This window comes from Balaenoptera musculus, chromosome 7 (genome assembly GCF_009873245.2).
Source record: "Balaenoptera musculus isolate JJ_BM4_2016_0621 chromosome 7, mBalMus1.pri.v3, whole genome shotgun sequence".
In the NCBI taxonomy this organism is placed as follows: Eukaryota; Metazoa; Chordata; class Mammalia; order Artiodactyla; family Balaenopteridae; genus Balaenoptera; species Balaenoptera musculus.
In genome coordinates, this window is record NC_045791.1 from 59,816,215 (window position 1) to 59,839,528 (window position 23,314).

The following is a 23,314-nucleotide window of genomic DNA, read 5'->3' on the forward strand; positions in this document are numbered from 1 at the left end:
TAAATAAATTTTAAAAAATTTTCAGAACTCTAATGAAAAACTGATGAACTCATAAAAGTGCTAACAAAAGATCAAGATGAAAAAAAAAATTAATTACATGGGACTGAGTGAACTGATGAGGATGAGTATAATTTTTGTGACTTTCTGTCTGAATTTAAAAAAAAAAAAAAAATCCCACAAGGACTCAGAGGCAAAGAATATACAAATCAATTTTCACTGCAAAGTAAAGGAGCTGTTACAGTGGAGGATTACTGGACTGAATGTCAATATTATGACATAGTATGAGTGTGTTTCATGTTTGGTAATTGCAATCGTTGTTGCTGTTGTTGTGGTCATCCATGTACAATGCTTGGTGTCAGTCTATTTATCTCTTGTAAAAATAAAATACAGTGTGTGTGTGTGAAAAAAATAAAAAATAAAAAAATAAACCTTCTCCTCCTAAAAAAAAAAAAAAAAAAAAAAATTTGTTTAAAAAAAAAAAACACAAAGTGGAAGGAGTAAAATATGTAGATATTTTAGAATGTGTTTGAATTTAAACGACTACCAGTTTAAAACAAGTAGGTATAGTTATAAGCCAACATATATGAAGCCCATGGTAACCACAAATCAAAAACCTTCAATAAGTACACAAAAACTGAGAAGAAAGAAACGCAAGCATAATACTAAATAAAATCATCAAACCACAAGGGAAGAAACAAAAAGAAGAAATCAGCAGAGAAGGAACTACAAAAACAACCAGAAAACAAGTAATAAAATGGCGATAAGTACATACCTATCAATAATTACTTTAAATGTCAATGGACTAAATGCTCCAATCAAAAGACACTGTGGCTGACTGGATAAAAAACAAGAGTCATCTACATTCTGCCCATAAAAGACTCACTTTAGTGCTAAAGGCATACATAGACTGAAAGTGAGAGATGGAAAAAGATATTTCATGCAAATGGAAATGATGAGAGAGCAGGGACAAAACAGACTTTTTTTTAAAAAGGCTATAACAAAAGACAAAGAAGGACATTATATAATGATAAAGGTATCAATACAAGAAGAGGATTTTATACTGGTTAACATTTATAAACCCAAAACAGGAGCACTTAAATACATAAAGCAAATAGTACAGATATAAAGGAAGAAACTGACAATAATATTGTGTTAGCCAAAAAGTTCATTTGGGTTTTTCCATAAGATGTTACGGAAAAACCCAAATGAATTTTTTGGCCAACCCAATAAAACAGTAGTAGGGGACTTGAGCATCCCACTTACATCAATAGACACCTTCCAGACAGAAAGTCAGTAAGGCAACAGTGGTCTTAAATGAAACAATATACCAGCTGAACTTAACAGATGTCTACAAAACATTTCATCCAAAAATAGCAGAATGCACATTCTTTTCAAGTGCACATGGAATGTTCTCCAGGAATGATCACAAGCTAGTTCACAAAACAAGTCTCAACAAATTTAAGAGAACAGAAATTATATCAAGTATTTTTTCCAACCACAACAGAATGAAACTAAACATCAATTACAGAAAGAAAAATGGGAAAACCACAAATACATGGAGACTAAACAACATGCTACAAAAAACACCAACGGATCAATGAAGAAATCAGAGAGGAAATCAGAAAATACCTGAAGACAAATGAAAATGGAAATACAACTTTCCAAAATCTATGGGGTGCACCAAAAACAGTTCTAAGTGGGAAGTTTGCAGCGATACAGGCCTTCCTCAAGAAACAGGAAAAATTTCAAATAAACAACCTAACCTACCATCTGAAGGAATTAGAAAAAGAAATACAAACAAAGCCTGAAGTCAGCAAAAGAAAGGAAATAATAAAGATCAGAGAAGAAATAAATGAAATAGATACCAAAAGAGAGAAGAGATCAATGAAACCAAGAGCTGGTTCTCTAAAAAAAATAAACAAAACTGATCAACCTTTAGACAGGCTCACCAAGAAGAAAAGAGAGAAACCAAATAAACAAAAGAAAAAAGAAAAAAAGGAGGAATAACAAATGATACCAGAGATATAAAAAAAATTGCAAGAGAATACTACCAACAGTTATATGCCAACCAACTGGACAACCTAGAAGAAATAGACAAATTTCTAGATATGTACAACCTGCCAAGACTGAATCAAGAAGAAACAGACAATCTGAACAGACTGATCACTAGTAGCAAAACAGAATTTGTAATTTAAAAAACTCCTAGCGGGCTTCCCTGGTGGCGCAGTGGTTGAGAATCTGCCTGCCAATGCAGGAGACACGGGTTTGAGCCCTGGTCTGGGAAGATCCCACATGCCGCGGAGCAACTAGGCCCGTGAGCGACAACTGCTGAGCCTGCGCGTCTGGAGCCTGTGCTCCGCAACAAGAGAGGCCGCGATAGTAAGAGGCCCGCACATGGCGATGAAGAGTGGCCCCCGCTCGCAGCAACTAGAGAAAGCCCTCGCACAGAAGCAAAGACCCAACACAGCCATAAATAAATAAATAAATAAATAAACAAACTCCTAGCAAACAAAAGCCCCAGACTGACTGGATGGCTTCACAGGGAAATTCTACAAAACATATAAAGAAGAACTAATACCAATTCTTCACAAACTATTCCAAAAAACTGAAGATGAAGGAACAATCTTAAATGGATTCTACAAGGCCAGCATTACCCTGATACCAAAACCAGACAGAGACACTACAAAAAAAAAAGAAAATTACAGGCCAATATCTTTGATAAATATAGATGCAAAAATCCTCAACAAAATATTAGCTAACTGAACCCAAAAATATATAAAAAGGGTCATATACCATGATCAAGAGGGATTTATTCCAGGGATGCAGGAATGGTTCAATATTCAGAAATCAATGTCATACACCTCATTAACAAAAGGATAAAAATCACATGATCATCTCAATAGACACAGAAAAAGCATTTGACAAAATTCAACATGCATTCATGATTAAAACTCTCATCAAAGTGGGTATAGAAGGAACATATCTCAACATAATAAAAGTCAGTTATGACAAACCCACAGCTAACATCATACACAACGGTAAAAAGCTGAAAGCCTTTCCTCTAAATTCAGGAACAAGACAAGGATGCCCACTCTCACCACTTTTATTCAACACAATTTTGGAAGTCCTAGCAATAAGTGGTGCCGGGAACACTAAACAGCTACATCTAAAAGAATGAGATTAGATCACTTCCTCACACCATATACAAAAATGAACTCAAAATGGATTAAAGACCTGAATGTAAAACCTGAAATCATAAAATCCTTAGAGATGAACATAGAACATTCTTTGACAGAGATTGTAGCAATATTTTTTTTGATCTGTCTCCTAAGGGAAAAAAAAGAATTAGTAAATAAAAGCAAAAATAAACAGATGGGACCTAATCAAACTTAAAAGCTTTTTCACAGAAAAGGAAACCATCAACAAAACAAAAAGACAACCTACTGAATGGTAGAAAGTATTTGGAAATGATATGACCAATAAGGAGTTAATATCCAAATAATATGACCAATAAGGGTTAATAAACAGCTGATACAACTCAATATCAAAAAACCCCAACAACCTGATAAAGAAGTGGGCAGAAGACTTGAATAGACATTTTTCCAAAGAAGTCATACAGACGGCCAACAGGCCCATGAAAAGATGCTCAATCTTGCTAATCGTCAGAGAAATGCAAACCAAAACTACAATGAGATATCACCTCATATCTGTCAGAATGGCTATCACCAAAAAGACCACAAATAACAAATGTTGGCGAGAATGTGGAGAAAAGGGACCACACTACATTGTTGGTGAGAATGTAAATTGGTGCAGCCACTGTGGAAAACAGTATGGAGTTTCCTCAAAAAAACTAAAAATAGAACTACCATATGATCTAGAAATTCCACTCCTGGGTATATATCCAGAAAAAACAAAAACACTAATTCAAAGATACATGCACCCCAATGTTCACAGTAGCACTATTTACAATAGCCAAGATACAGAAGCAACCCAAGTGTCCATTAACAGATGAATGGATAAAGATGTGGTGTGTGTGTGTGTGTGTGTGTGGGTATATGTGTATATACATATGTGTGTGCCTGTGTGTGGGTATATGTGTATATACATATGTGTGTGCCTGTGTATAAATACACACAGGCGCACACACACACACACACACATATATATAAAATGGCATATTACTCAGCCATAAAAAAAAAACAAATTCAGCCATTTGCAGCAACATGGATGGACCTAGAGATTATTATGCTTAGTGAAATAAGTCAGACAAAAAAAGACAAATACTATATGTTATCAATTATTTGTGGAAGTTAAAATATAAAATGAACGATTATATGTAGCAAAACAGAAACAAACTCATAGATACAGAGAACAAACTAGTGGTTACCAGTGGGGAGAGGGGAAGGGGGGAGGGGCAAGATGGGGGTATGGAATTAAGAGATACAAATTACTATGTATAAAATAGATAAGCAACAAGAATATATTATACTGCCCAGGGAATTATAGCCATTGCTTTGTAATAACTTTTAATGGTGTATAATCTCTAAAAATACTAAATCATTATGCTGTACACCCAAAACTAATGTAATAGTGTAAATTAACTATACTTCAACCAATTGATATCAAAGACCAGATCATTTCAATCTTTTTTTAAAAATTTTTTTAAAGTATTTATTTATTCATTTATTTATTTATGGCTGCATCAGGTCTTAGCTGCGGCATGCAGGATCTTTCATTGCAGCACACAGGCTCTCTAGTTGTGGCGCATGGGCTTAGTTGCCCCACAGCATGTGGGATCTTAGTTCCCCGACCAGGGATCGAACCCACGTCCCCTGCATTGGAAGGCGGATTCTTAGCCACTGGACCACCAGGGAAGTCTCCCAGATCATTTCTATCTTAAACAAATGCTTCCAAAGAACAGAAATGCAGCGAATACTCCAACTCATATTATGAGACTAGAATAACATTGAAACCCAACAACAATTTGAGAAAAGAAAAAACCATAATGAATGGCAAATATCCAGGTTTAGCCGGTATCAAGTGTCAGCAAAGCTGTTGGGCAGCATGAATTCTTACACAGCAGAAGTGGATAAATAAATTAAAACACCTTTGGAAAACAATTTGGCATTATCTTGAAAATTTGAACATTTCTAAAACCTATGCCTGGATATTCTGCAAGCAGAAAAATCTTATACATATTTATCAGGAGACATATCTAAGAATATTTATAAACATCATTCATAATGTCAAAAGAATGGAAACAACACAAATGTCCATCAATAGGAGAATAAGTAAATTGTTTTTATTCACAGAATGGAATAACATTCAGCGGTGAAAATGAATCGACTACATCTACTGTAAGAATATGCATAAATCTTAAACATATAATGATGAGTGAGAAAAAGCAAGGTACTGAAGACTAAAATCATGATATTATTTATAACGTTCAAAAATAGGTGAAACTATATTATTTAAGAATAAATAATATCTTTAAATGGGAACTCTATAGAAATAGATATAAAAGAATAATAAAAGATAAACACTCCCTATTTTCTTCTAAAGATTTTGTCTTTCCCATTTATGTTTTTAATACACATAAACACACACAGACACACACGCACGCACGAGAACATGAACAAAGGATGGGTAGACACAAATAAGTTAGGTGTTAAGGGATGGGGGGTATGTGAATGAGACCAGGGAGGGGCACTCAAATTTATTTCAAGCTGTTGATATTTGGATTCTTAGGTTGGGCTGTGGGTACCCAAGTGTTTTATTATTAAGCTTTATGTTATACGTATTTTTTAAGAATATGTACTAAAGACTATATTAAAATACTAAAAACAGAAAGAATGAACAGAAGTAGGGAATCACTGACAGAAGGGGCACCACGAGATCTCAACTCAGACTGAAGAAAGGGTAACTCTTCTGAGGCAACAAATAAGGAGGTTAGAGAAAAAACGGACAATCTTGTGGTGGTGATGACAGAAAGCAGAGGGAGTTTATGTGCCTCTTTTCTTCCATTAAAAAAATAAAAAAGATACTGAACATCAAATTACATTTTGGTTAGTTTAATAACAACAAACTATATTATGCCTATCTATTTTAAAAGGCAATTTAATGTTATCTCTACTATGAAGAGTTTAGCATATCAATTTCACTGTTCTCCTGTTTTGGTACTAATGGGAGTTAATTTAAGATAAACAATAAAAAGAACACGGAAAATGGTTTTCTCTTAGTGAAAAACTTGTTAAAGAGGGCCTCTATTTCATCCTCTTGTTCTAATGCAACTTCCTTAGACTAGTTCTCAGAGACAGGTATGATGTTAAACATGAAATAATAAGTGGAGTTAGGCCACGGAAACCATTTAATCTGCCACCAACTCCTTTTCGGATCAAGACAGAAACTTCCACACTAAGAAAATTAAACACAATCATATCCCAGGGAGGGGCTTTTCCTTTCTTCAAAATTGTCAATCTATTAAACAGAAATATACTAATAATGAAACAACGAAATACGTATTTATTCCATGAGGAAATAAACTACTTGCTAAATTGAGCATCAATTCACATCTGAAAAGATAACATTTCCAGAGCACTCTCTCATGAAAAGAGGACTGAATAGAAAACTTAAATAACATAATGAATGGTCTTTTTGCTCTTCTGCTCTTCTATTTCTGCTCTCCTTATTTGGCACAATATTCAATTTAAACAGTGAAAACATATCTCTTGAGAAATTGCTATCACGTCCCTTATAATTTGACATTTTAATGATATGTTATTCATTTGTTCAACATTCTTTATTTACTGGACATTAAATTTATTTATTAGAAGTATTATTTATTAGAAGTTATGTGTTATAGTGCTGGGAATATAAGGATAAATAAGTCATGCTTCTACAAAGTAAATGAGCTTTTCATTTCTGCAATATTCCAGAGAGAGTTGTGCACGCTTTTCTAAAAAAGAAATAGATTAAAGTTTTCTGGTTTGCTTCTAAAGCCTTTACTGAAAATACTCTAACTAAATCTAAATGTTGTCCCTTTGGTCGTAGTAGCACAGAGGGCCAAAGGCTTTACTAGAATACCCCAAATGATTTCCAAATCCCTTTCCTAGGTTAAACACCAATATATGATAATTGGAAGGATACTGAGCCAGGAGCCAATCATTCCACGTTTGTGCCCTAGCTCTGCCACAAATTCACTGACTTGTAGAAGTCAACCTAAAGAAATTCACTCCAGGCTTATCTCCCCATGTGCCAAAGAAGGCAGCTGCATTAAATTATCTGTGATGTCTCTTTAAGCTCTAAGAGGTCATAATTCTAATGAGTTGTCATCCTATACATTTAATTTGGGCCATTTTCTCTAGTATATGACCTGTCTTGACCAATGAAAAGAGCACTTGTCACTTTCTACCCACTCTGGTTAATCTCACTATTATACCTAAATATATTAAAATCATTTTGCAGTTGTAGTTCCTAAATACATTAAAATCATTAGCAACAGATTTCAAGTTTAATAAGCCAAAGGGAAAATTCACAGTTATTGTTATATATGGCAAAAGTTTATTTACATCTGAATATTCCTCTTGAAAGCTTTTTCCTAAAAAATCAACTTAAATGTAAATAGTACAGATTCTTTCATGATGTAAAATATATTTGAGAGTATACTAGCCCTTACTAAATATAATTTTTTAAATAGTTGGCTAAGATTACTCCTATTATGATATTTTTACTTATGCAAAACAAACGTAAACAAGGGAACATCATAATTATAGAGACCTGCATAGAACAAATGTTCTCCATCATCACAAAAATTTTATAGAATCCATATTCTTATAAAATTCACTGGTGGCTGTTCAAAGTGAAAACAGTAGATCTGCCATGTAGATATACAGAATTATATCAACAGCAAAGGTATCTCAAAGCTAAATAATGTGAAAAAAAAGCACAATAGTTTAAACAGTCAGCTGACTGAAAACCACCATCACTTCAAATTAACAATTTAGAGAACTATCTACCGTGGTGAAATATCTCAGTTTCCAATGCAGTAATCTCATCTTTACTTGAGAGGAGGAAGTGTAGAGGAGGCTGGCAAAACAGCTATAACTGCTTCTATTTTATTGTATAATACATGTTTCAAAAAGAATGAGGGAAACAACATTTTAGGAAGAGTTTGCAGTAGTAGGAAAGAATCTTACTGTATGAAAATGCTGTATATCTAAGAATCACCTTTTTTGAAGGGAGTCAGGAGTGGCATCCTAAAGAGGAAGGAGAAGCCCTACTCCCAGCACACAGCAAAAGTACACTCTGTTTACAAAGGTAAAGAACTGTTCACTGGCCTTTGGAAAACGACACCACTTGCCAGAATGCAACGTATAAACTACAGACAACTGCTTCCAAGAGGATAAATCAAGTTTGGACAGATAATTTAACTCTATTCTAAGTGATAGCAAATGTCACAGAGGGATGTGATTTCACAAAAAGAATAAATTCAAAGGCACAAGCAAAAATAAGACACTGCGTTTTTCGGGGGTGGGGTGGGGGAGAGTGGGAGTTCCAGGCCTGAAGTAAAATGTTAAAAAAGAAATGCTAAAAAAAGAAGTTGTGTAGAGAAAGATTTCTGGATGTTAGAAAGGCAGAGAAACATTAGAAAATAGATAATCTACATGAAAAAAAAAGAGAAAACTGACACATTTCAGAGCCAATGTGGCAAAACAGATTTGGAATCCCACACTAGGTTATCTTCTCTAAAATCATTCATCGCAGCTTCTTAAATTACAAAATACTAGTAAAATTTCCTATATTCCCTTCTGTTACAGTTCTTAAAGAAGCCACTAGTACAGCAAACCTGTACAAAAGTTTAAACATAAAGCAATGCAAATCAGGGAGTCACTTTATCTTACAGGAGATGTTTTATTACCGGCAAAGAGGAAGAAAATGATAAATAAAAAATCCAGTCCCCCAAAGCAATGATCACCAAAATTAAAAACAAAACTAGAAAATAAGAGTCCAAAACATAATATTGATGCCACATGTATTATGTCTGACCCCTTTTCACCTATGATTCTAAACATGAAAACACAGAAATAATGACATAACTGCTGAAAATTCTAAAGAAATATTTTCCAAAGCTATAGAAAAAGCTATAATTGTTAGTTAAGTGACTACTTAACGAATAAGAAATAACACTACGAATTAGAGCAAAAATATTAAAAAGTACAAAAAGACTCTAGGCATTAGAATATTCACTTAAACATAATATAGTCAGTTCTTTATTATCTACTATAAAACTTCCAAATATCTATTGACATTGTCATCTACTCTAATTAAGTGGTTAATTGATAGGAAGACCATTTTTCTAGCTCAAAAGCAAATCTCCTTAAAAATCAAACAATGCCTTGCTTGTGGAGAAGATGGAACCACGAACTCAACATTTCATTTTTTTCAAAAAATACTTAAAATAATACATTTTCCAAAGGTACTGTACATTTTAGAAAACAGTCCACTGCATCACTCTAAAGCAGTACTTCCCAAACAGGTATGAAAACCTTATATCATTCTACAGCATTTTATCACTTTTTCCCAGAACATAATGTAGAAGTAATATACAATGAGCTTGTTTTAAGTTTAAAAACAGAATTCACTAAATTATTAATATTATTAAGTACTGAATTAAAGTGAACTTCATAATACCATCTTAACAAATACCAAAGTAAAAGACCAATTCTGGCTCTTCCCATCTACAAATGGAAGTCATAATCTTTAATTTTAAAATAGTTATGTAAGATACAGAATGAATTGTAAATCATTTTTAAAACTACTTTCATGTTGGATTTTAAGACTACATATAAATTAGGATGAAAAATGGTATTATGCCATCAAAAACAGAGGGGGAAACTATTTTTATAAACTGATCTTTGAAATTTAACTTTTACACTTAAAAAAAATATCCAGCTGGTTTATTTTTATGATTTTTACGTTTCTTTTTAAGCAACCATATATGAGAAAACATTTGCAAGGCTGGCCTGGTACACAACTCACTGACTGTGTAGAAAGTCTTTCATTCCCCATAAATGAAGATCCAAATTCAATTTAATCACATTATATACTATCTTTTTTACCATAATTTTTAGAGTACTAAAGACATTATGATATTGAAATAATAATTTTGATGAAATGAGTACAATTTATTCATCTGGGGATAATTGTCTTGAAGCAAATTTTCAGGATTACCATTCTTATGCTCCTTATTAAGTTGTTATCTATAACAAATATCAGTGAATTTTATGGTTTCTGTTATTGACGAGTGTTTCATTTAAAATAAAACCACCATATCATTTACGATTTCTAGCTGAGTGATAAATCTTGAATGACTGACAGATCTACAACTAACTAGTCAACTGATAATATTAGAAAGATTTTAAACTCAATTAAATTAACTCAAAATGGTTTAAAGATTTCAACGTTAAGACCTGAAACCTTAAAACTCCTGGAAGCAAACATATGCTGTAAGTTCCTTGACAGAGGTCTTGGCACTGATTTTTTTTAATCTGACACCGAAAGCAAAAGCAACAAAAGCAAAAATAAGTAAGTGGGACTACATCATACTAAAAAGCTTCTGCACAGCAAAGGGAACCATCAACAAAATGAAAAGGCAACCAACTGAATGGGAGACAGTATTTAGAAATCATATATCTGATAAGGGACTAATATCTAAAATGTATAAAGAACTCATACAACTTAATAGCAAAATAACAAACATCCGATTAAAAAATGGGTAGAAAATCTGAACAGATATTTTCCAAAGAAGACATAAAGATGGCCAACAGGTTCAACATCATTAATCATCAGGGAAATGCAAATCAAAACTACAATGAGATATAATCTCACACTTGCTAGAATGGCTATTATCAAATAGACAAGAAATAACACGTGTTGGCAAGAATGTGGAGAAAACAGAACCTTTGTGCACTGCTGGTGGGAATGTAAACTGGTGCAGCCACTACGGAAAACAGCACGGAGGTTCCTCCAAAACCTCTGTACCTTCTGGATAAGTCAGGAGGAGAAAGAAAAATAGTGTCTCTTATATGTGGGATCTTAAAAATTAGCAAACAAAAACAAAAACAAGCTCATAAATACAGAGAACAGCTTGGTGGTTGCCAGAGGTGGGGTGGGGGTTGGAAGAAATGGGTGAAGGGGGTCAAAGGGTATAAAGAAAAAAAAATAATGTATTTTAAATGAAAAAAACTGCTTATAGTTTTAAAAAGGGGAATATTTTTTAAAATGAAGTCTTCCCTTAAGCATTTAAAAATTTGGAAAATAATATGGGAAAACACTAAAAAAACACTAGTCCTGGCTAGGAATACAAAGCTCAAAGAGAGACTGATACGAAAATCATAATATCAAACTTCAGAAAGTAGTTTCTATTATTCTACAGTGATATGAATGTTCAGTATGTCACTAATGTCCAAATTCAAATTTTACAATATAATCCTATAAAAAATATAATTCACATATCTGAAAAACTATCTAAATCTTAGGGAATGGTCAAAAGATATTACTGGGTGTTCGTTCATGCAGTGCTGAGCTCGTGCCTTTGACTGACTTTCTACAGACTAATCAATAGGTACTAACATCTGTAGGGACAGGGGTTAACTTTCAGATTTTGTCCAGAAGAAATGCAAATAATTTATGATCTGTGCAGTAGATAAATTTCTGTCCAGTAGGGTAACAGAGAACCTCGAAGTTTAGAATTTATGGATCTGCAGGACATTAACTAGTTTTGTATCTAATTTGGCAAGCTTATCTGCCTATAAAAATCCTAAATTCTTCAAATGCTCTTTGAACCACACCTCACAAATTACTGATAGCTTCATTAGTTAATGAGTTGCATAATACGTTTAATTTACACTTAATTTATATTTACATGGGAGTCATGATTTTACCCTTATGAAAATCACACTTCAACATATGCTTTATCTTATCTGTTCAGGGATGTGGTGGGGATTATATTCTAATTTTTATCTAGTAAGCAATTGTTAATTATCTTCAAATATCCACCTCCATGAATATCCTAATATGTATAGATACAATTAAATTCTTGAAGAAAAGGTTTATTGGTTATATTAAAAGCAGCTATCATTTTAAGAAACAGAAATCTAAATTTCAGAGCTATTTCCAGGGAAATCTGAAACCTAGTAACAAGCACAAACGGAACCAGAGTAAAATGGAGGAACTACAAAAAGGAGGGAAAAAGACCACTACCTACATGAGTTTTTGCCAAGTCCTTTCAAAGGAAATAAAAAAACATAATATTTTTAAAATAGTAAAGTCCTACATAAATATTACTTTTTCCTTTATTTTATATATGTTAGAGAGGTTAAGACAAGACAAATTGAACTAAGTCACAGTATTTTATTAACTAGAACACAGCGTTGTTCAGCAAGTTTGAGGAGAAAGATATTTACCATATGGTCTTTAATCAAAACATCTATGAAGGTTTTCTGGAATTCAATTTACAAAAAGACTTAAAACTTATTTCTCCTTTACTCCCACTCTTCCACCTGTAACTAAAACTCTTATCCTCTCCTAATAAAACATTCCCAAAGAACCTAACACTGAACCTTTCACTCTGCAGGCACTCAGATGTTTTATTTATTTTTTAATTTTATTTATGCTAACAATGTGTGTGCAAGATCTAAAATGAAAATGTGTCTTTGTATATATCTTTGTGTGCTTAGTACAGATTCATGTGTATGCGTTATACACATACTATTTCAATGTGTATGTCTGCTTATATCTGTTTGTGGAAGGATATTTTTCTCACTAAAGGAAATAACTTTCTGCAAAAACTACAAAGAAGTCAGAAGAGATGGAGCCAGAGGTATTCTTGACAGAGAAACATGAAGGAAGTCTTTGGTCCTAGATCCTAACATTAGTATGGCCTCAAAAAGAGAACAGGATCAGATGTAGTAATAAGACGAGGTAAGAGAAGAAAACAACTTAGAATGGTGGCTGGTTATCATTACCAGTAAAAAAAACACTTTGACTCTCATGAATGACAATAAAGAATGAGGAGGTGAGATCATTTTGATTATTACTTTCTCAATTTGAGGACAAGATTAACGCCAGTACTACTTCAATTTTACCTTGTCATTAGACAGACTATAGATACTATTATCTAACCAGTAAAAGGTATCAAAGCCACCAGGTACAATGTTGCTGAAGGTCAGAAAGTATTGGAATATCTGAGTTGCTAAAAAGGAAAATTAACAGGTAGGTATCAATTTCAGAGACAAGAAGGATATATAAAGAAACATTTAGGTGACCAATGAGTAAGGAATATTCAGTTGCTGATGAAAAACATTAGGGAAGTGAACAAGAGGAAGCCCATCTAGAAGAAAGAATTTAGAGAGGATGATAGGCAAGAAAATGTGAAATCATGGGAACAGGTTGTCATTAAAATGACAACTGGATGTTTATTTGATGAATATTGTGGACAGCTAGTAATAAGTCTTTGTTATGAATAATTCAATAAGGTAAAACACAAACTTTTGCTTACAGGAACACCAGTACTCATAACAAAGTTATCCTTTTAAAAATATTTAGAATATATACAAAAACATAGGCTTAATTACAACAGCCCAAATGATCCAAAATAACATCACGGAAAATAATTATTAATCAAACAAACATCTATATTGAATTTAATTATATATAGCTCTAAGTATCATTTAATGGCTGGTGTTGAATTGCCCCTTAAAGCTGATTATGTTTGGCAGTATATTAGCCAGCATTTGAAATTACTCTCGTCTCATTAGGACATTAGGCTTTTAAATAAGTGTCTAGTGCTTATTTACTTGGGAAAAATATTCTAACTGAATCTCTTTAGTGTCTAAAAGAAAATATATTGACAGAAGAAGCTTTAACACCTGATTCTTAAAACATCAATCTATGATATCAGTTCAAGGCAGACAGGAATTCTCTGTCTTCCATTTTTTCCTCTAAGATGCAAGGGTATTTAGCCACTACAAATTCATATAGCATGAGACCCAACTAGGCATACATAGTATTTCCGATCAGATGTGCACACCTAAGCAGGATGTGACAGGTTCCTCACAAAAAGGATCTTTGCTTCTACTTGGAGTTCACAGAGTTAGTTTCTGAACCACTGGCCTCCGTCCACTTTGCATTCTTTCAGAGCAACATTTCCTGCATGCCCCTGGCATGAAAGGTAGACTTCCCTGCCTGTATGAAATACTCATTCACCATGGCAACATCCAGGCCTCCTACATTCAGCTTTTACTTTCTTCCCTCACTACACTTTTGATTCTCCTCCTTGGTATGCAGCTTCCTATCCAGCAATCAGGGTAACACCTTTCCTAACATAATCCAGCAGCCAGGGCTGCCTTCCCTTACACTGCTGGCACACAGCTTCTAATAAGTCTACATCACAGTCAAGTCAACCAATGACAAAAGTTTGCAAGATAAAACTGAACAACAAAACAACTGTCTTCTGCTTAGGATATGTAGAAAGATGGAAAGAGCATTGTTCCAATCCTTACAATAACAACAAAATAATGCATATTAATCTGAAAAATGACAACTTTTCTTGAACCCATCAGAGAGTTGTAAGTCCACAGGAACACCAATTAACCTGAAATCTAAGGAAAGATGAAATCCAAGGACACATGTAGCTGGAGCACTTGCTTACCTGGGGAAAATACCAGGTATGATACAAGCCAGGTAAGAATTCAGCTAAAGTTTTTAATGAATTGCTTAAGGCCACATGTGGTTTAGTATGAAAGCATAGAACCTGTGGGAAGCAAAGATACAAGAAGAATTCAAACTCACTTGTAGACTCTTCTCCACAGACCTCCCAGGGACTCATAAGAAAGATGGGGGTAGGGAGGATAAGAAACTTCAAAACAGGTCTGGGGGAAGGGAACAGCAACCACCACTGTAAAGGCATGAAGCTGAAGCACAGCCCAGATTCTTCAACTCTTTCTCCCCTAGAGAACAAAAACCTTCAGGTCCCAAGGGAAGGCAGCAAGCCTGGATGACCTTAGAGCACAAATAAAACCCCACTGCTGATATAGGAAGGGGAAAGACAGGCCCTCTATCCCAATGGAGGCAGGAATATATTATGAGCCCAGACTACCATAGGCCTCCTAAAGCTGGGGAAGAGGGCCCTACCCCCTAGACCCTGGGTCACAGAGCCTGCCTAAGACTGGGGCTGAATCAGAACAACAGAAAATGCCCTACCAACAAACACTGAGTAACAAGTAACAGCACTCTATTCCTGAGGAGGGTCAACAACAGTGCAAACAGAGACCTTTTCTGAGGCACAGGTGCAAAGGAAAGACCTACAGCTGAGGGTGAGACAAACACTAACTCTAGAGGAATCTAAAGCCTGGGATACACTGAGGAAAAGAAGAGCAACAACAAAAGCCAAAGCCAATTCAACTCCTGGCTAGACTAAATCAACCCCTCCCCTGCCCCACTAAAAGCCTAGCACAAACCAAGATGGGTCCATGTGCAGGCAAAAATACGATTTACCTCAGTCTTTACTGTCCTAAACAAGATGTCCAACACCCAACATACAAAAAGCAAGAAAGAAAACAACCCACTGTCAGGAAAAAAACCCAAACAACATAACTAGAGTAAGACAGACCCAGATATTGGAACTATTAGGTATGGAATTTAAGATAACCATGATATATGCTAACAGTTCTCATGGAAGAACTGCAAGACAACATGCAAAACAGATGGGGATTACAGCAAAGAGACAGAAACCATAAGAAACAATCTAGTAGAAATGCTACAAACCAAAAACATGGTAAAAGAGATAAAGTGCATTTACAACTGGCTCATTAATAAACTCAACACAGCCAAGGAAACAAACAGTGAACTTGAAAATGGATCAAGAGAAAATACCCAAACTGAAACACAAAAAGAAAAAAAAAAAAAAAAATAGAGCACCAACCTAGAATGGTGAGAAATTTTCAAATGGTCTAACATACATGCAATTGGAGGTTAGAAGGAGTAGAAAAACAAAATGGGGCAGAGGAAATATTTGAAATGAAAATGTCTAAGAATTTTCCAAAAGTGATAGCAGAAGTCAAACCAGTGATCCAAGAAGTGCAGCAAACAACAAATAGAATTAACACCAAATAAAACATGTCTAGACATTACAAAATGTTTAGATTTGAAAAAAAAATTCCAGTTTTTGCTGAAAACCAAAAACAAAGCAAAAATCTTGAAGGTGGCCAAGGAAGATAAAAGATATATAACATATAGGGGACCAAAGATACAAATAATAGTAGAGTTCTCCTCAGAAACCAAGGAAATGAGAAGGCAATGGTGTGATATAGTTAATGTGCTAAAAGAAAAAAAATCAAACAAACGATGAAAGAAAATTCTATACCAACAGAAAATAACTTTCAAAACCGAAATAAAGACTTTTTTCAGGCAAACAAAATCTGAGAAAACTCAATGCAAACAGACCTGCAATGTAAGATATTTTTAAAGGAAGTTCTTTAGGCAGAAGGAATATACCAACCAAAAAGCTGAAAAGAAATGAAGAACACTGGGTGTTGTGAGCAACCATACTTCCAGGAGATGCTTCCCAAAGGAAGAGCCCTGGGGAAAACTAAGAATGGGAAACGCTATATGTTAAATGTATCTTATAATCATTCACAACACATATTAGCAAAGTAAAAGTTTGTAGTAAAGAAATGTTTAATTAAAAAAAAAAAAAGAAGAACACTGGAAATGTCATAAATGAAGGTAAATATGAAATTCATTTTTTATTATTTTAATTGCTATAAAAGACAAGAGACTATCTATAGCAAAAACAGTAGCAATATATTTTGTGCTTACACTATAGTAAAAGTAAAATATGTAAAAAATGGAAGGAAAGTATTAGAGATATACTGTATTAAGGAATTACCAGTGTTAAGTGGTATATTATTTGAAGATAAGACTCCATTAATTAAAGATGTATATTGTAAACCTAGGGCAACCACGGGAAAAATAACTTAAAAGATATAAATTACCAGTTAATAATGGAGATAAAATGTAATCATAAAAATACTCAATCCAAAAGAAGGCAGAAAAAGAAAAAAATACATAAAATCTAGCAAGACGGAAGATTTTAATCCAACCATATTAATAATTACATTAAATATAAATGGTATTATAAACCGATGAAAAGACAGATTGTCAGACTGGATATGAAAACAAGACCCAACTATACTATATTTATAAAAAATCCACTTTAAATGTAAAGAAATAGGTAAATAGATGATATGTAAACAGGTAGTATGGAAAAAGATACAATATGCAAACACTAGTCAAAGGAAGCTGGAGTAGCTACATTAGTATCAGACAATGTACACCTCAGAACCTGATTATTATCATGGATAAAAAAGGGACATTTAATAATGAAATGATAAACTGGTCAACTCAGTAAGAAGACATAATGAGTTTAAATCTATGAACTCAACAGAAGAACTTAAAGATACATGAAGAAGAAACTGATAGAAATGAGAAATAAATCCACAATTATAGTTGAAGAATGCAATATTCCTCTTTCAGTAATTGATAGAATAAGTGGACAGAATATTACAAAGACTAAAGAAGACCTGAACAATACTATGAACAATCTTGACAGTTATGGATCACTCCACCCATAACAGCAGAATACACATGCACAGTACATGGAGAACACATGTGCATAAGGAAATCACCAAGATAGAGCATATACTGGGTCAAAAACCAAACCTTAACAAACTTAAAATAACCGAAGTCATAAAATATATATTGTCAGACTATAATTTATACAAATATTAACTCAAAATGGATAGATCTAAATATAAAACCTAAAATTACACAACATCTAAAACAAAACATGAGAGAAAATCTTTGTGACCTTGGATTAGGCAAAGATTTCTCAGCTATGATACCAAAAGCCTGATTCATAAAAGAAAAATTTAAAAATCAGACTTCATCAAAGTTAAAAACTTCTTTAAAAATGCTGTTAAGAGAATGAAAAAGCGAACAACAGATGGAGATGCAATTTTTGCAAATGACATATCTGATAAAGGATTTCTATCCAAAATATATAAATAACTCAAAATTCAATAATAAGAAAACAAAAAGCCTTAATTCTTTTTTAAAAATTGGGTAGAATTGAACAGACACCACCAAGGAAGGTACATGGATGGCAAACAAGCACTTGAAAATATACTCACATCATTAATCATTAGAGAAATGCAAGTTAAAACCACACTGAGATACCTCTACACACCTACTAGAGTAACTATAATTTAAAAACAAAGAAAACCTGACAATACTAAGTGCTGACAAAGATGCAGGTGGAACTTTCACACTATGCCTGTGGGAATGCAAAATGATACAGCCACCTTGAAACTGTCAATTTGGAAGTTTCTTATAAAATTAAACATACACTTACCATATGACCCAAGAATCCCACTCCTAGGTATTTTATCTCTTAAAATAAAAACTTCACACAAAAGCCTATACACAGATGTTTACAGTGACTTTATCTATAATCACCAAAAACCGAAAACAACCCCAAATGTCCCTCAACTGGGGAATGGATAAACAGACTGTGGAACATCTACACAGTGGATTACTACTCAGCAATAAGAAAGGAACTACCAGTACATCCAACAACATGGATGAATCCCAAATGCAAATACATATGTGAAAGAAGCAGATTAAAAATGCTACGTACTTTATCATTCCAGTTACATGGCATTCTGGAAAAGGCAAAAACCACAGGGACATAAAACAGATCAGTGGTTGTCAGGGACTAAAGATGGAAGAAGGAGTTGACTACAGAAGAACATGAGAGAATTTCTGGAGTAATGAAATATTCCTTAGTTTCTTGATTATGGTGATGGTTACAGACCGGTTTGTGTTTGTCAGAACTCTCAGAACTGTACACTAAAATGGATGAATTTTACTGCACTTAACTTTTTTTTTTTAAGTGCAGTTAACTTTTTTTTAACTGCAGTTACTGCAGTTAACTTTTTTTTAAGTTAACTTTTTTTTTTAAGTGCACACGTTTTAAAGACATTTTGTGCTACCTCATTTGAAAACTTTTAACTAGATTTTCTTAAATCTTTATCTAAGACACCTTGGAGACTCTTCCTCCATACCAAAACATATTGACTTTACTGAAAATAAAAATGACTATTGTAGTCTGGCAAAGTCCACAATGAGTCTTTATTGTCTGACTCCTGTAAACATTCCAAGGCTAGATTCTACAGGGTTGAGTTAGGTTTTGCACCCTTCAGTGCTTCCACACTTTAACTAATGTAAAGTTTAGTATCTATCAACTCTCCTACTAGGAAGCTGGGATTAATAGGCTGTGGAAGGAAAATTATGACTGAATTGTTTAAATTTGTATTCCATCTTAGGACTTCTTTCTGATCTACAGTAATATGTACAGCCCTCCCTCAGTATCCACAAGGGATTGGTTCTAGGAAACCCCATGGATACCAAAACCCACAGGTGCTCAATTCCCTTACATAAGATGGCAAAGTACAATGAATACAGTTGGCCCTCTGTATCTGTGGATGTTAAACCCGAAATAGGGAGGGCTGACTGTAAAAATCCACTTGTAAGTGGACCTGTGCAGTTCAAACCCATGTTGTTCAAGGGTTAACCAAGCTTTCACACAAGAAAAGTAAGAGGGAGAGAGTAATGCCAAAAGGAAAGGATGGATAACTGTATCAAAACAGGTTTTCATGTATCAAAACCAAACCAGATACTAAGAAATAATTATGACATCATACAAAATAGGCTCTAACTTCAATTTCTAAATGTCTAGGATTTCCTAGTATTAGTTAAATGTCTTCTTGGTAATGTAATAAGAATGTTTTTATTTTCATTTATTTATTTATTTTTGGTCGTGCTGCGCAGCATGTCGGATTTTTAAGGAAGTCCCTAAAAATGTTTTTAATAAAAAGCTTCTACTTATTCCAAAGATTCACAAAGAGTGATGAAAATGAAAACAAGAAAGCATTTGTGGCCTTGACAAAGAATCATAATTCATTCAACAAGTATGTGAATGCTGACTAAATATTAATCATTACTTAGGTACTGATTGAGCATTGCATAAGCACTGCTTAGTATCCAATGCTGAACAAACAAAATAATACCAGCAAAATGCTGTTTTTAAAGATATAACACACTTCTATTTTTTTATAGAGTATATTTACCTCAAAGCCAAGTCTATCCTTTTCTTTCCAAAAACAAAAATGTGTTACTTTCTTATCCCAGAATTCATCTGGCTTCACTACACAAACAAGGGACACTTCAGCTGGAACAACATTCTATAAAATACAAAAAAAAAATTACAAATTATACACGTAAAATGAATAATTTATTAAAGTTATAAATTATTAGATATTCATGATTAGGCTGAGTAATTAGGAGACCTTTGGAAAATAATTAAAATAATAAAATAGAAGCAATACTGCAAACTTCAAAACGTACATGGCAATAAAGAAATACTTGAAAGACAAGCTGATTCAGAGAAGGTTTTCAAAAAACAATGTAATACAGACAGTACATGTGAATTATTTTTGTATTTTACTGAATCTCTCTAACAGGAATATATTTAAGCTGCAAGATAATTTTTAGTTGAGAAATTATTAAATTTGGTTTTTCTATGATATGAAAATTTTTTATAACACAATCATCTTAGAGAATTTCCTCCAATAATGTAAATCAATATTCTCACAAAATAAGTTTCTTACCAGCCACTATACAAAAAAGCCAAGATTCTGCATGATTATTAACTTGAAGAAGAGGACAAAGCTAAACCTCGACAAATACAATTTCACATTTACTAGATGCAGTTATTCATATCATCTAAAGAATGGAAATTAACATTTACTGAGTTAATAAATATTCCACATATATTTTATCAGCAAGTCCCATGAAGTCTATCTTTAAAATATATCTTAATTAAACCTACCCATTTTTACCACCTACATTGCTAACATTCCCAGACTAGTCAGCCTTTTGAAATATCCTCTTAGCAGGCCTTCCTGCTTCACGTTTTCTCATGCTCAGAATAAAATTCAAACCCCTTACCAAGGCCAAGAAGGCCCTCCAAGCTCAGGGTCCCATGACCTCAGACTTCATCTCACACCTCTCCCCTCTCAGCTCACTCCTCTAACACAGCCACACTGACCTTCTTGCTGCTCCTAGAATGTGACAAGTCTGCTCCCAGTTCAGGACTTTGCCCTTGATGTTTCCTCTGCCTGGAATGTTCTTTGCCCTATACCTAGGAGTACTTCCTCAGTTTATTTAGGATTCTACTCAAATATTCCCTCTTCAGAGAGACCTTCTCTGACCACCCTATCTAAAGTAGCAGGATCTGACTCAGTCTCTTTTCACCAATTTATTTTTCTACATAGAGTTTATCCCCATATGATGTTACATTACTTAGTAATTTGCCTAACTGCTTATTGTCTGACTCAAACAGAATATAGGCTTCCCAATCGCAGGTACCTTATCTATAATGTCACTCCTATATCTCCAGAGCCTATGACAGTGCCTGACATATAGAAGATACTCCATAAATCTTTGTTGAATAAATGAATTCACATTAACAAGTGGATCTCATCCTTCCAATTTTACAGAAAAGTAAACTGAGCTTGAGAGAACTAAAGTAACTTGTCCAAGGGAACAGAGTTGTGAGGGATGGCACTGGATTAGAAACCGGGTCGGTCTGACTCTAAAGTTCTACCGTACCATTCCAAATGTTCTAGACCAGGGGTCAGTAAATTCTTTCTGAAGGTCCAGATAATAAATATTTTAGGCTTTGCAGGCTATACAGTCTCTGTTGCAACTATTTCAATTCTGTCCACATAGTATGAAAGCTGCCATAAACAATATGTAAACAATAAAACTCTATTTATAAACTCTATTTATAAAATAGTGGTCAACCACTATTCTAGACCATAAATGGCACTACTGAATAATAATAATGTTATATAATTATAATCATAAGTATTGATTAGGGGAAAATAGAAAACCTTTCAATTTAAACATGTCACTGTGCACATCACAAATCTAGCACCTCCTGCAATGACTGGGTTGTGAATAAAGTTCACAACTTTTTTTCACAAAAAAAAAAAACCTCAGTGTTATCAAAACTTTTATCAGAGGGGCTGGGAAATTTCGGGTAGAATGAGGTTTATTTATATGTTGATTGTGGAAGAATATTATTTCAAAATCATTGCATATTAAAGCTGTGAGAAACAAGAGAAACCGAGCCACTCATTTTAGAGAATATTTGTTACAGGCAGAGCCAGCACTAAGCTCTGGGCTCCCAAACAGCCAGTACCAGTACCTTCTGAAATAAAAGCAATGAATAACTTTGTATGTAGAAACTGTTTGATTAGGAGCAAACAACAGGCCATTGCAACTTCTGAAAATCTTAACTATTAATAAGCCCAAAAGTTGTTAAAATACCTATCAGAAAAGAAATCGCAAGAGGGGATTAAATCATCCATTGATTGCTCTTCAAAAGTGCCACTGGTCAAAGTCCAGTTCAGACAGCAAGTCCCAAACAGCTCAACTGTGACACAGTTGAATGGAAGAACACAAGGTCATAATGAATGGATTTCTCATCTAACAGTTATTTTAACAACTTGTACAGAGAAGAGTTAATCTTCAGGGTTTGGAATGCAAAAGTGCTGGGAACATATTTGACAGAAAAAGTTATTATGGACACCAATCTGTGTTCCCTTAAAAACTGATCCACTGGAACCTATGTCCTTTCCAACCCAAAGGAGTGATTCTAATGATGAAGGTTTAGGCCAACCAGTTAAGAATAAGGTAATGGGTAGATAATTTGGGAACCACCTCAGATACATCCCACTGGTAAATACACACTTTTAAAGGATGAAAACCTGGGGCTTAGGTTGTGCCAGGTTCCAATCGTGACTCTCTCCCATGTTCACCAAGAGAACCTGGGTACATTACTTAAAATCCTTGAAGACCTTTGGGGATCGTAGAACCTGCCTCCCAAGTTTGTGAAGAGGAAATTAAATGAGATCTTTTATATAGCAAGCTTAGTGCACAGTACCTGAACCATACTAAGCACTAAAGCTAAAAACTAAAATTACCAGTTCCCATCCCTTGAATTTCTTTTTCCTAATTATCACAAATAAAAAATAAACCATTAAGAATCATTCTCCCTAGTTATCATTTAAAATTTTAAATTATATTCCTTTCCACAGAACCCTAAAGCAGCTACCAATTATTTCCC

At 34.0% G+C, this 23,314-nt stretch overlaps 1 protein-coding gene across 7 annotated transcripts in view; it reads right to left on the reverse strand.

Annotated features, from left to right (window-relative positions):
- Nucleotides 1-23,314, reverse strand: part of SESTD1 (SEC14 and spectrin domain containing 1) — a 146,575-nt gene that overhangs the window by 59,880 nt on the left and 63,381 nt on the right. For all 7 annotated transcript variants that reach the window (XR_005020581.1, XR_005020583.1, XR_005020582.1 and 4 more), the window contains one exon: nt 20,250-20,363. Coding sequence is in view for 4 of the 7 variants with exons in the window: in XM_036857734.1 (XP_036713629.1) it covers nt 20,250-20,363 (114 nt within the window). In the remaining 3 variants the exon portion in view is untranslated. The remainder of the gene's footprint in view (nt 1-20,249; nt 20,364-23,314) is intronic.